This window comes from Rutidosis leptorrhynchoides, chromosome 3 (genome assembly GCF_046630445.1).
Source record: "Rutidosis leptorrhynchoides isolate AG116_Rl617_1_P2 chromosome 3, CSIRO_AGI_Rlap_v1, whole genome shotgun sequence".
In the NCBI taxonomy this organism is placed as follows: Eukaryota; Viridiplantae; Streptophyta; class Magnoliopsida; order Asterales; family Asteraceae; genus Rutidosis; species Rutidosis leptorrhynchoides.
This window is the reverse complement of record NC_092335.1, coordinates 644,118,419-644,133,649: the sequence shown is the minus strand read 5'-3', so window position 1 is coordinate 644,133,649 and position 15,231 is coordinate 644,118,419. Positions and strand designations below refer to the sequence as shown.

The following is a 15,231-nucleotide window of genomic DNA, read 5'->3' as shown; positions in this document are numbered from 1 at the left end:
GGCTATTAACAACGTGTCTATATTTACAATTAATCACAGTTTCAGCAAAACCATTCACATTCACATCATCATTAAACAGAAGAATGGGTCAATAGCCTAGTGGCGAATGACTCACTCTCCCTTAGGGGAGGTGAGGGTTCGATTCCCACTAGGTGAGGATTTTCCAAATAATTGGATCAAAAACCATTCTTACCGGGCCCAAATGATCCCTTGGTCCTACGCATGCGAAGATTGAAACAATGACAATGCAGGTTCGTTTATCGGGTCTGGCATGCTGTGGAGAAATGGGTGACGGTGTTTCGCCAGGCTCCAGTGGGCTACCGGGGACCGCTAGATGGGTTGACAAAGTCAACACATGACTAACATGTCCCTGCCGATACACATGTTATAGAAACAAAAAATCATTAAACAGAATCAGTACCTACTGTATTCAAATTTATTTCCAGTTCACCAGCCAGTATGTTTCTCTACTTCTACATTTTGCCTCTCCCTTTTATGCTCTGTTACTGTATTCAAATTTATTGGGAATATTCAATTTAAGCTTCAATGAGTTCATTATTACCGGCATAAGATGAGAGGGACTTGATAAAGCAGATTCTACCCCTTAATTTGTTGATTAAATTGCTCAATTGAACTTCAGATCCAATAAATTAGGTAAACAATGAAGAAAACGGTTATTCCGGCCAATCACACCAAGTCTCCCTCATTTGTTGTTAAAAAGGTTAGATTTCTCTATTAAATGTTTAATTATTGCATCTTTATTTCCGTTGTTCAATTTTGTCGTTTAGATGAACAAAATTATTAGATTAGGAACTTATAAGACCTTGAATAGAGGACATAAGATGATATTCTATAATTAATAATATAAATATAAATTTATACTATAATTTAATACATTCAGTAATAACTTTCTAATGAAATTTAATACATGAACATATTCAAGCATGTGATACAAGTTCATCTCATTTGGAAGTTCAACATCCTTAAGCACAATGCATAGACAAATGCAAACAGTATGCAGAAACCAACTAAAACAACAGCAACAGGACCCATGAAATCTAATCTATAACCATAATGATCTTCAATATACGAATTCAAAGGCGGGTCATACGACATCCCAGGCACCTTGATCGTGTTCTCAACATCATGAAATTGAGAAACAATGAATCCGTAAGTACTCCATGCTATTGGACAGATCCAGTAGTACCATACCCACCACTTCGGTATTTTCTGGAAAAAATAAATAAATAAATTATATTTTGAATTTAATTTAGTTTGTGAGCAAGCAAATTGTTAGTTGATTACTATTCACAACTTATCTAGGGAAGATGACGTACGGGTAGAGGGATGAAAAATCCCGAAAACATATTGAATACTCCATAGAATGAAGCGGCAACTATGGCTGCTAATTGCTCGTTTGGTGTGATGGATACAGTCATCATTCCATAGTATGTGAAGTATAGAAAAGAAAAAAAGATGATGAAAAAGAACCAAAAGAATTTGGCTAATTCCCATTCGAACGAGACCATTGCATACACTATCAAACTGTAATATATCGTTTGAAATAACACGTATGGGATCTCTACAAACACCTGAATGTATAAAATCAATTTGTCATTAATTTCATATCGTTACATAATTTTAATTATGTACTTAAAGCATATGATTGAATGAAAAATATTTTAAAGTTTTAACCTGTGCCATGGCATATGGAAGTGACGAGTACATCCCGGCTGCTCTTTCTCGATAAAAGACTGTTCTTTCGGTGGCGACTACAGGTTGCACTGTTTGGCAGTTATTTAAACCAACGAAGAACACTGAACCATACATGGCTCCAATGATTGTGGTCAAGTTGTTATTGGTTTGTCTAAGGATAAAATCAGTAATTAGAGATGCAGTTAATAGAATCATGAAGATTGATGTTATGTAATCGTGTTCAAGTCTTTTACCGTTTTTTCCCAATTTTCCAAAAGACTGTCCCAAGCATGAGTGCAGCAGCCAATGTGTAGAAGTTGCGAACAAGGTTATAATCGGGAGTTCGCCAGTAACTTCGCCACATCTTCCACAAACAAGACTTGAATTGTCCCCATGAAGATTGAGAATATTGTGTTTCAAAATGGAGATCAACTGTTCCCTCACGAGGTACGCTTAACTCCGTCACTAAAGTCTTGTTCTTCCTATATATTCATGCATAAATTAAATACATGTATTACTACAAATTGTGTAATAATCGTGTCAATTTATCTCTAATTATAATAAAAGAATGTAACTTACTGATGCAAGGGTGATGCTTTGTATTGTTCAGAAAAGTCGATACCAAGCCGGATCTCTGCAGCAATTGAACTGAGATCCAATATCCATGTTGCTGGATTGTATTTTTCACGAATCTTTGGAACCCCGGGTATCTTCTAGTCGTAAAATCAGTTAATAGTTGATTAGTTTTTAGGTCTCATAAAACATACAAGTAGTTTTTAAGTTGTCTAGTTTATTAAATGGCTATTGATTCGTACACAACCTGTTTTTATCCAGACACAACCAAACATGCTTTAAAGTGTTGTACAGTACAACACTATAAAGCATGTTTGGTTGTGTCTGGATAAAACAGGTTGTGTACGGATCATCAATTATGCGAGATACCTCAAAATATTCTATTAGATTTTGAGAATTCTGGCCTATTGGTCCTGCATAAATCATTTGGCCTCCAACTCTCATTAGCAGTAACTCATCAAACGATTCAAAGATATCAATGCTAGGTTGATGAATGGTGCAAACCACAGTTCTTCCAGTGTCCACCGTATTTCTCACAACCCTCATAACAATTGCTGCTGCTCGTGCATCAAGCCCTGAAGTCGGTTCATCCATGAAGATAATTGAAGGATTTGCAACAAGCTCCACTGCAATTGTTAGCCTTTTTCGTTGTTCTGTTGACAAACCGCTAACTCCTGGAAGTCCCACTATTGCATCCTTGAGGTTGTCTAATTCAACAAGCTCCATCACTTCACGTACAAAAACCTGTACCGTTTCATGTGGTCTATGTAATTTCTTCATAGTTAAAAGTCAAAATGAATATATAATCTTCATTTACTTACAAGGGCTATTCTACCTTAATGGGAGTGGGTCCTATGACCCCACAACTTTGGAAATCTTTTTATCATATACTCTTGTATAGGATGTCACTAAATTTGACTACGGGATCCCATATATAGTTTAAAATCTATGGTTATTTTAGAGTTAAACAACTTAAAGTTATAGATAACTTTGAAAAAAATCAAAATTAAGACCACTTTAAGTTTTTATCCAGGATTCGCCACTGTTTACTTACCATCTTGTCTTCATTGTTGACTTCTTTTGGAAGACGAAGAAAAGCCGAGTGTATCAAAGATTCGTGAACTGTAACTTGAGGAGAGTGAATATCCGTTTGCTCACAATATCCAGAAATTCTTGCAAAAGTTTCTTGCTTTTTGGGGAATCCTGATATTCTTATATCTCCTTCAATAATACCGCCCGTTTTTCTTCCTGCTAAAACATCCATCAAAGTCGTTTTACCAGCTCCCGTGACTCCCATTAAAGCAGTTAGGACTCCCGGACGAAAAGCACCTGTTACCTCGCGAAGTAGTTGAAACTTAGTTTCTTGTACACCACCTTCTTTGAGACGCTGTTCAATCAACATGGTTAAACATATCCATTGGATTAAAAACACCTTAAACGGAAAGTAAGGTAAATTATTATACTTGTGGCATATCAACAAAGTAGTTAATGTTGTCGAATGATAAGGTGAGTGGCATAAATGGTAGGACCATTCCTTTTTTACGAGCAACGCCATTCGATTTGTAAGAGTCAGGCTGAGTTCTTACACATTGCATTTCCATACTCACGTCTACAGAGGTTACATATTGGTTAGGAGAAATTATACGCATATAATGTTTTAAGTTTTTGAAATTTTTTTCTTACATGGACTAGTTTGATTAGCAACTAACGAGCTATCTTTGTTAGATACAAGCGTTTTGAGTTGAGCTTCTGTCCCTGTGGCTGTTTCTTTAGAGATAATTGGTTGTGGTTTTCCAGGTGCTGATGAATTAAATAGTGTATCAAGAAACTGCATTACTAAAATAAAAAATAATCTTTAATCACCTTAGGCCTGGGTTAAGAAACTTACGATCTGTATACATGAGAGCTAAAGTGAAGAGGATGTTGAAGAGAATTGTAAAACCTATAAGAGAGGCAACACCGATCCAAAACCAGTTTTCCTGGGTTGGGATATCCAACTCTTTAAGTATTTCTATGCCCAATCTGGTTGCATTTTTCGAACTCTGTGAGCATAGAACGCGGTGAATTGTATGTACACACACATAATTATTATAGTATTAATCATTATAGTTTTGAATTAGGAAATAACAAACTTACCATTTTATTCATCCACCTTGAAGCAAAGAACTCGTTTATTGCAAAGGCTTTATAGCCATACGACATGGGTGATAACCAACTAACCCATCCTAATAAAATAGGAATTTGAGATTTGGGACGAATGAAACCGGCGAGAAGAACCATGAGTACAAGCACAAGGGTTCCACCGGCATTTGACATGTTCATCGTCCTACAAACTCCAGCAATAAGCCTAAAAAGTCCCCCTGCCATATTTTGGATCAAAAAAACTACCAACAAATGCTTGAAGAACCTGTAATCATATCCCCATATTAGGATAAAAATGTTAGCGAATATTCTCAAAAAGTGAGTGTTAGGAAACAAAAACACTTTGTTTTGTACCTGCTAGGTTCTGGAGCAAAGTCAACACCGTAATAAAGTGTGACCACCCACGCGATACTTTCTACAAAACATATTGGTACACGAAGCAAGAATGTGGGGAGCGTGTACGCCCAAATTGGGTGGAACAAAACGTCTCTTTGCTTAAAAACCACTGGAAGCCTTTTTATCGTGAGGGAAATTTCTGCATAGCCACTAAACGTGTTTATGAGCAAGGTAAGCAAAAGTGCCCCTGTGTAGATCATACCGTCTTCTTCATTCCTTGTGTGCATTCTAGTTCTAAAATATAGAGTCATCACAATAAAAGCTACAATGATATTCTGCACACTCTTGAAAATGTAAATGAAAATGTTTCTCTTCAACAATAGCCATTCCTTGTTCCATGACGCCTTAAGTAGTTCTCTTTTGGAAACCGAGTATTCTTTAAATACCAGAGCTGATTTATGGCTCTGATTCTTGTCATATGGGATCTTCAACTCATTCTTTAGTTTCTCACCCATATACGAACTCTTGAATTTTTGTTGAAATTCATTAACCGGGATATATCTGTATGGTTTATTTCTTTCCGCCCAATATTGTTCTTGATCCTTTCGAGAGGTAACCTACATCAACACACAATATATATGTTTGTACCATACTCGGCAAGTGAAGACCCATACACCAAAAATTGTGTCCATTGGGTCAACCATTTGGGTCTATTGGGTCTCGACAAAATAGAGGGAATGGGTCCAATATGGACCCATCTTTAGTTCATTAATATACTAGAAGGTCCATTTATACCTGCTGAAACACATTTCCATCCCATTAATTTGAAAAAATTTAAAAAATAAAAGAAAAATTGAAAAAATATTAAACTTACAAAATAAAAAAATAAAAAATCTAAAAAAATAATTAAAACTAAAGGAAAATAAAAATAAATTTATTTAAATAATTATTTTTTAAAAAGTAACAAAAAGTTTCTTAAAAAATTGTTTTTTTTTAAATGTCTTTTAAAAAAATATTTGAAAAAAATTGTTTTAATTTTTTTTTAGTTAAATATATTTTTTTAAGAAAAATTTTTATTAGAAAAATGGGTCTCGACCCGAGCCAACCCAACCCGTTCGACCTGTTTGAATTTTGAGACCCGTTCGACCCATGACCCATTTTGACCCAAACCCATTTGGGTCTCGACCCAACCTGACCCGGCCCGACCCGGCCCGACCCGACTCGTTTACCAGGCTTAGTTTGTACATGTTGATGCATTTGAATTCCGTTAACATAATGTGTGTGTTTATACCTCTTGCAAGAAGTCGGCAATGCCCTTTCTCTCGGGACACCTGAATCCACAATCCTCAAAGAACTCAAGTGCATTCTCTCGTGGTCCCTGATACACAATCTGACCTTGTGATAGTAGTATGATGTCATCAAACAGATCAAATACCTCTGGAGCAGGTTGCAGTAGAGACATCATGATTGTTGACTCGGTGATATGTACGATTTGTTGCAAACATTTCACTATCTGAAACGTAGTTGAGCTGTCTAGACCTGTAGATATCTCATCCATGAAAAGTGTTTTAGCTGGCCCAACAAGCATTTCTCCTGTTACAAATAACCCGAGTTATTAAAATGTCTTGCAAAATGAAACAACTTCTAGAGGCCGGCCATGATGATAAGTGTACCTGTAGTTAGTCGTTTCTTTTCTCCACCGGATATTCCTCGTCTCATTATATCACCAACACAGGTGTCGCGACACATATCAAGCCCCAATATCTGTTTTCGTGCGTTTAACATAACATGTGAATATATTGATTTCCAACAGAATATAGAATGTTAATTGTAAATGTATTGGAATTTTTTGGTCTAATAAATGGCTCCATCTTACTCGAAGAGTATAGTAAGTAATCAAACTACTTGTATCTCCTTCAATGGCAGTTCCCTTCATAAAAAGGTCAACTTCAGCTTCTGCTGAAATTCCGGCTTGCTTCTCCCTTCTTTCAAGCTCCTTTAACATATCTATATATAAATAAAAATGATTGTTTGCATCAATATTTAGTACTTAGTACCTAGCTTCTGTAAAATGAAAATCATATATTACCGAGTCGTGATCCAACTCCTTGGCATCTTGCTGAGAAATCTAAAGTTTCTTTGACCGTCATTTCTCCAACATGAACATCATTCTGGCTGATGTAAGCGGACGTCCTTCTTGGTACAAATTCATCCATCTTATGACCATTGTATGTAATCTCTCCTTCCACCTATATACTCATTTGTTACCACCACTTAATTATAATTACTTTTGTATCTTCCAACGAAAATTAACTAAATAACTGAATTCTCTCCTGACCTTTAAGCTGGTGTCTAGCTTTCCGGCTAGAGCCAACAGTAGAGTTGTCTTCCCAGAAGATGGGGGACCCAACACAAGTGTCATTCTGTAACATCCATAACAAAATTCGTTATAATTGTTCGATTAATTACAATAAATAAGTAAAAAAAAAAAAAAAAAACTCAAGCTGAGTATACACACCTCGATGGTTTGATGATTCCGGATACATCTTTAAGAATGGTGAGTTTAGTCTTCTTAAACAAACTACTAATCCCTATAGAAGCTAGAAGCGCATCCAAATAATTTCGGGCCGCGTTTGGTAGTGATGGAAGTGCTCTATTGCCGATGTAGCAATCTGCTTCTATGGATAAATTCTCAAACCGAACTTCTATAGTTGGAAGTGATATGCCAACCCTGAAAAAGACAAGGCGAAAATTTGCACGCATGCATAAGCGTTGAAATGAATTTGAACAAGCCTTTGGTCCCTAAAGTTCAATTAGTTCTTATGAAAAAGATAGTTTCTTGATTACTAGAAATAGTTGGTCAATCTTGTTAATTGACCCCAGTTAATACATATTGGCTCTGTTGTTGACTCATGGACCTCAAGTATATATTAACACTTAGTATATGGGGGTGGAAAAGAATATTGTTAACAAAAGTTAAGTATATTAATAGATGAAGGCTTAGTTACTTACTTATCAAAACGATCTTTTAACTTTCTCAAGAACTTATCGTTATCTTCTTCGGCAATCTTAATGATCTTGTCGATGAAGTCCTGTTGAGCCTTTGGGTCGTCTAGCTCGGGTACATCAAACAACATCTTATCACCTGACATTTTTAATTTCTTGCTTAATGGAATTTGGAATGCATGAAATAGGTAGATGATAGTGGTTTCGTTAGCATATAAATCATTCTCATTTGTCTTTATATGATGATATTATATTCTCTAATTATGTGCAAAATCATGGAATAAAGTTTTTTTTTTAATAATAAAATATACGAGCTACATCAGCATCATCGTCATCGTTGAACAAAAGGAATTATTTATAGAGACATGTAAGACCATATATTTGTGGACGTCATATATAGATTAAATAATTAAATGTTCTGAAATGTATCAAAATTAATGTATAATATTCATAGATCGAACTATTTATATATGTGTAACTAAAGTTTAAGTCTTTAATCAAAGAGAAACATTTTGCACCTTGCACTTTTTCCCCGTGTTTTGCTGGTCTTTTAATTTAAATATGAAAATTAATAAAATTAAATAAGGCGATTTTTCCTCTTGGTCGGTCTGTTCTCCCGTGTCAGGTAGTTTATCCGGGCTTGGTGAGCTTTTCCGGTTTGTTTTCTCTTTTTACTTGAACATCCTTCCTCCACCCTTGCCTCCCTCTATTCGGTGGTGAGCCTTTGCCAGTTTTATTATCGGACTGGCCTCTCAGGTGGTTGTTTGGCGACCTTTGGTGGCTTGTCCGGTGATAGATTTTGGTGTGCGTTTCCGTTGTTTGCTACTGCTTCACATTTGATTTTTACGTTAGTGTTTCGCTCGTTTCATCCTCTTCGTCGCGGTTCTTTTCGGGCAGCTTTGACGTTGTTGCCGACATAGCTTACAGGCTAGGTTCTTTTTGGGAATTCTCCCGATAGTTTCTCGACCGTCCTTAGGTGGGAATCGTTAGGCTGACGCTTCTAGGTGTTACGTTTTGATGGAGGACTCTTTAAGTTTTGGCTATCAGGTTTTTTTTCGGTGTCCTGGTTGCGATCTCTGAGAGGGTATTCTTGGGTTTTCCGACGTGTGGTGCTGATAGCTTTGAGGATTGTGTTTAAAGTGTTTGGTAGACGGAGAGATTTGCAGGGGGGGGGGGGGGTTTCCGTGTTGCAGGTAGGGGTGTGCATTGTATGGGAAAAAACCGAAAAAATCGAGGACCGAAGCGAACCGGGCCGGAACCAAACCGAACCGAACCGAGGAGTTTCGGTACGGTCCATAGTCCTTAATTTTCATATTTTTTGGTCCTCGGTACGGGACGGACCGAACCCGAAAAAATGTGAAACCGGACCGGACCGAAATATTTACATTTTGTAGATCTAATTTGTAGGGGTGTGCATGGTACGGGAAAAAACCAAAAGAACCGAGGAGCGGACCGAACCGCACAATAACCGAACCAGACCGAGGAGTTTCGGTACGGTCCATGGTCCTTAATTTTCATATTTTTTGGTCCTCGGTACGGGACGGACCGAACCCGAAAAACCGAGAAACGGGCCGGACCAAAATATTTACATGTATTTCATTATGCAGATCTAATTGTTGACTTTATCTTGCTCATTTTAATAAGCAATTGATAAATCTCTATACCTGTAATTCAAATAATAAACGAGTTTAATCTTGTTTGTGAATCTTTTAAATAATCAATACTTGTATAATTAAACTTTTCAACGATAATTTTCTAGTTATAATAAGTAAAAAGTGTATTGAAACTATTAACAATTTTTTTTGTACTTATAATGTGTTTTGTTATACGCTCCTTAGTTTGTTGGACACATATGACACATATGAAGAGGTACAATAAATTTATTAGTCATATTACTTTGCAAAAATGTTGTATCCAAATCATCCCTAGACATGAAAATAAGTGAGACGGTTCTTTCCACGGAACCAAACCGAAAATCATAGAACCGAACAGAATCGGATTTTTTTTGGTACGGTCCTCGGTACGACTTTTTTCAATAATTTGGGACTTGGGACGAAACCGAACCGAACCGAAGTATAGTTTGGAACAGAACCGTACCATGCACAGGCCTACTAATTTGTTTACTTTATCTTGCTCTTTTTAATAGATAATGGATGGATAGATCTTTACGCATATAATTTAAATAATACACCATGAATCTTTTATATAATCAATGCTTATAATGTAGTTCATGTTATAATATATAAATATATATATAAATGGATAGTCAATTATTGATACACAAAAGTAATATTATTGTATTACCTAAACTTGTGATATTTTTGCTATAAATAGCCATGAATGCAAGCATTAAACTTGCACCATTTTCTCACACTTACAAAGTGTTTCTTTCTTTCTCTCCATTATCATCTTTGCTCTTACACTTCATTATTAGCATTCTTAATCAAGAATCAAACCACTAAAGGTAGTTATAAGCCTACTGAATTATAACATCGAGAATCAAACCACTAAAGGTAGTTATAAGCCTACTGAATTATAAAACGTTATCAGCACGATAATCTTAATACTAATTATGGTTGGCTCTGCCACCTAAATGATATATGGTCGGTTATACCACCTGAATAATATATGGTCGACACTGTAGCCTAATTATCATTTATGTTACTAACATTTATATTTCTATTATCTAACATTTATATGGTCGACACTGTCACCTAATTATCATTTATGTTATATAACATTTATTTATGATTGCTTACATATGGTCGACACTGTCGCCTACTTATCATTTATGTTATATTAAATTTATGTTTAATGTTTATATACTTATGAATATAAATTGACTCTAATTTATCATGTTGTTTGTTTTAATTTTTGATAATAGAAAATGTCGAATCTGGAAAAGCTTAAATTTACTCCTTTAGAATCAACGGGAAACAACTACATGCCATGGGTTATAAAAGTAAAAATGCATCTTAAATCAATGGGCATTCTTGAAACCATAAATGAAAACAACACTTGTTCTGAAAAAGAACAAGCAACGGCATGTTGCTTTATTCATCAACATATTGATGAATGCTTACAAAATAATTATGTGACTGTAGAAGATCCCCATGTTTTATGGGAAGGTCTCAAAAGCAGATTCAATAATCAAAGAGAAATTTTACTTCCAGCTGCTATGGATCAATGGAGAACATTAAGGTTCCAAGACTTTAAGAAAGTAAATAAATACAGCTCAGCTCTGTATAATACAGTCTCACAACTTAAATTCTGTGGACATGAAATAAGTGATGCAGACATGTTGGAGAAAACTTTCTCCACAATGAATGCTGCCAACATCACAGTGCAAAGAAATTTGAGAATGCTAAAGTTCAACACATATCCTGAACTTAATTCATATCTCTTGGTTGCAGAGCAAAATGATGAGCTATTAATGAAAAATCAGCAATCCCGTCCTACTGGTACACTTGCAATCCCTGAAGCAAATACTGCAAATAATTATAAACAGGGACAAGGACGCGGGCAAGGTCGTGGTTATAATAACCATCGCCATCATCATGCCAAAAGCCATAACTATGGTAGAAACCATCCTTATGGTAATGGGAATGGGCGTGGACGTGGCCGTGGTCGTGGCCGTGGTGGTCAAAGAAATAATAATCTACGAAAATATAAATATCAACCACAAAACAAGCCCACTAAACAAGATGTTGAAGAAAATTCTTCTAAAAATTATGAAGAATCTTGTTACAGATGTGGTAGAATGGGCAACTGGGCTAATACTTGCCGAACATCTAAACATCTTGTTAAGATGTATCAGGATTCGCTGAAAGGTAAAGAAAAGGAAGTAAATTTTGTGGATAATATTGATCCAACAGTCACTGAGCAACCATCTGATTTATATGAAGATTTCTTGAATTAAATTAATATGTTTTCTTTTATAAATAAAATGATTTAACCTTTGTCATCATGTTTTCTCAAATGTTTCAGTTCTATATGTTTTATCAAATGTTCCAGTTCTATGTTTGATGTTTCAATTCTATGTATGTCAAATGTTTCAGTTTTATCTATTTGTGTGTAATAAACATTTTGTGTAACATTTATATACTTACTGTTTGTTTCTTATATATGAAGTTTAATATGAATTGTGCTGGAACACAACATCAATTAAGTAGTGGAGATCTCTGTATAGCAGATAGTGGTACTACACACACTATACTTAAATCTGAAAAATATTTCATTGATTTGAAACCAACGGAAGGAACTATACATACAATATCAGGTGCTGCTAACTTGATAGAAGGGATAGGAAAGGCAAAATTCATATTACCAAACGGTACAACATTTTTAATTAATAATGCCTTATTCTCTCCTAAGTCAAGCAGAAAATTATTGAGTTTTTCTGACATATACCTTAATGGATATGATTATCAGTCAGTAACGGCAGAAAATGAGAAATATTTAAGTATCACTAACAAGAATCACGTGATTGAAAAACTGCCAAGACTTAATTCTGGATTACATTATACACATATAAATGTACCAGAAGCACATATGGTGATTAAAGAAAAGTATATTGATCCTGGTGTATTTAATTTATGGCATAACAGATTGGGCCATCCAGGATCAACAATGATGAACAGAATTATTGAATGTACACATGGACATCCACTGAAGGATAGAAAAATCTTTCATGATACAATGGTTCCATGTATATCTTGCTCTCTTGGAAAATTGATAACTAGACCCTCACCACTTAAGGTTGAGAAAGAATCACCAATGTTTCTTGAAAGAATTCAAGGTGATATTTGTGGACCAATTCATCCACCATGTGGACCATTTAGATATTTCATGGTCCTAATAGACGCATCTAGTAGATGGTCTCATGTTTGTCTGTTATCAAGCCGTAATGTGGCATTTGCAAAATTTCTTGCCGAAATTATTAAATTGAGAGCACATTTTCCTGATTACATCATTAAAAAGGTGAGACTTGATAATGCTGGTGAGTTTACATCTCAAGCATTTAATGACTATTGCATGTCTATAGGAATTGTTGTTGAACATTATGTTGCTCATGTGCATACACAAAATGGTTTAGCCGAGTCACTGATTAAACGTTTACAGTTAATCGCTAGACCATTGATAATGAGAACAAAACTCCCTGTATCTATATGGGGTCATGCAATTTTACATGCTGCTGCATTGATTCGCATCAGACCAAGTGCAAGTCATAAATATTCCCCCTACAACTTGCTTTTGGTCAAGAGCCAAATATTTCCCACCTTAGAACATTTGGTTGTGCAGTATATGTTCCAAGTGCGTCACCACAACGTACAAAAATGGGTCCTCAAAGGAGGTTGGGAATATATGTTGGATATGAAACATCTTCAATCATAAGGTATATTGAACCTATGACAGGTGATGTTTTTACAGCACGTTTTACTGATTGTCATTTTAATGAAACATTGTTTTCTAGATTAGGGGGAGAAATAAAAAATAAAGAAAATGATGTTTCATGGTGTGAACCTCAATTAACGTATCTTGATCCTCGCACAAAAGAATGCGAGATAGAAGTTCAAAAGATAATGCATATACAAGAACTTGCAAATCAATTGCCTGATGCATTCACAGATACAAAAAGGGTGACTAAATCATATATACCAGCAGTTAATACTCCAGCTCGAGTTGAGATTCCAAATCGGAAAACTGATAATGTAGTCACTCAAGAATCTATGCCACGTCTGAAACGTGGGAGACCAGTTGGTTCCAAAGATAAAAATCCTCGAAAAAGAAAATCAGCTGATAATAAGGTAAAAGAAAGTGTTCAAAAAGAACCACAAATCAGTACTCCTACTGCAGAGGAGATTGATGATGTCAATACAGAAATTGCAATCAATTATGCACATTCAAAAATATTATGGAACCGAAATGAAATGAAAAATCTTGATGAGAAATTTTCATTTAATGTTGCATATGACATCATGAATAATGATGATGATCCAGAACCAACATCTATGGTTGAATGTCAAAATAGACATGATTGGGCTCAATGGAAAGAAGCAATACGAGCTAAATTAGAATCACTCAATAAAAGAAAAGTTTTCGGATCCATCATTCTCACTCCTAAAGATGTGAAACCTGTAGGATACAGATGGATTATTTCTCCGAAAAAGAAATGAGAAAAATGAAGTTACAAGGTATAAAGCTAGACTTGTAGCTCAAGGTTTTTCTCAAAGACCGGGAATTGATTATGAAGAAACTTATTCCCCTGTTATGGATGCAATTACTTTTAGATACTTAATCAGCCTGGCAGTTTCTAAAAATTTAGAAATACATCTCATGGATGTTGTGACTGCTTATCTATATGGATCACTTGATAGTGATATATATATGAAGATACCTGAAGGATTTAAGGTACCAGAAGCATCAAATGCAAAACTCAAAGAAATGTATTCAATTAAATTACAAAGATCTTTATATGGGTTAAAACAATCGGGACGTATGTGGTATAACCGATTAAGTGATTACTTGATAAGCAAAGGGTATACAAATAACCTTACTTGTCCTTGTGTTTTCATTAAGAAAACAACATCCGGATATGTGATCATAGCTGTTTATGTTGATGATCTTAACATCATAGGTACAAATAAAGAGATCCATGAAGCCATTCAACTTCTAAAGAAAGAATTTGAAATGAAAGATCTCGGAAAAACCAAGTATTGCCTTGGTTTACAAATTGAGCATATGCCTAATGGTTTACTTGTACATCAAACAACATATACTGAAAAGATTCTGAAACGTTTCAATATGGACAAGGCAAAACCATTAAGTACTCCTATGGTTGTTAGATCACTCAATGTTGAAACTGATCCATTTCGTCCATGTGAAGATCTTGAAGATATTCTTGGACCAGAAGTACCATATCTTAGTGCAATTGGAGCTCTTATGTATCTTACAAATTGTACAAGACCTGACATTTCTTTTGCAGTTAATTTGTTGGCAAGGTTCAGCTCTGCTCCTACCAAAAGACACTGGAATGGGATCAAACACATATTTCGATACCTTTGAGGAACTACTGATTTAGGATTATTTTATTCTAACAAATCAAAACAAGATTTGGTTGGTTATGCTGATGCAGGTTATTTATCTGATCCACATAAAGCTAAATCTCAAACTGGATATGTATTCCTAAATGGAGGTACTGCAATATCATGGCGTTCTCAAAAACAAACACTTGTTGCTACATCATCAAATCATGCCGAAGTGATTGCATTACATGAAGCTACTCGGGAATGTTTTTGGTTAAGATCAATGACACAAATCATTACTGATTCTTGTGGACTAGAACGCGATAAAAGTCCAACAATTATCTATGAAGATAATGCAGCTTGCATAGCACAGATGAAAGAAGGGTATATCAAAAGTGACCGAACCAAACACATACCTCCTAGATTCTTCTCATACACTCAAAATCTCATTAAG

General features: G+C 35.4%; 1 protein-coding gene and 1 long non-coding RNA gene across 5 annotated transcripts; one reads left to right on the top strand and one right to left on the bottom strand.

Moving 5' to 3' along the window:
• Window positions 1-536: 536 nt before the first annotated feature.
• LOC139899139 (uncharacterized) lies at window positions 537-3,141 on the top strand. Of its 3 annotated transcripts, XR_011777331.1 has the most exons (4): window positions 537-721; window positions 1,717-2,142; window positions 2,306-2,401; window positions 2,606-3,141. It is a non-coding gene; the product is annotated as an uncharacterized lncRNA (long non-coding RNA). The 3 variants fall into 3 exon arrangements; XR_011777330.1 differs by lacking the exon at window positions 537-721 and having other exon boundaries at window positions 888-2,142; window positions 2,754-3,141; XR_011777329.1 differs by lacking the exon at window positions 537-721 and having other exon boundaries at window positions 888-2,142.
• LOC139899138 (ABC transporter G family member 35-like) lies at window positions 958-7,901 on the bottom strand. Of its 2 annotated transcripts, XM_071881964.1 has the most exons (19): window positions 7,759-7,901; window positions 7,265-7,477; window positions 7,085-7,169; window positions 6,836-6,995; window positions 6,623-6,753; window positions 6,420-6,510; window positions 6,038-6,339; window positions 4,765-5,363; window positions 4,405-4,675; window positions 4,157-4,310; window positions 3,996-4,068; window positions 3,732-3,846; window positions 3,323-3,655; window positions 2,638-3,012; window positions 2,275-2,408; window positions 1,950-2,177; window positions 1,696-1,867; window positions 1,338-1,592; window positions 958-1,230 (listed from the first exon to the last, which is right to left on the bottom strand). In XM_071881964.1, exons 1-19 carry the CDS (start codon window positions 7,896-7,898, stop codon window positions 958-960), a joined length of 4,104 nt encoding a protein of 1,367 aa, XP_071738065.1. In that variant the 5' UTR covers window positions 7,899-7,901. The 2 variants fall into 2 exon arrangements, with proteins under 2 accessions (XP_071738065.1, XP_071738064.1); XM_071881963.1 differs by lacking the exon at window positions 3,996-4,068 and having other exon boundaries at window positions 3,732-3,924; window positions 4,150-4,310; window positions 7,759-7,886.
• Between the last annotated feature and the right edge of the window lie 7,330 nt (window positions 7,902-15,231).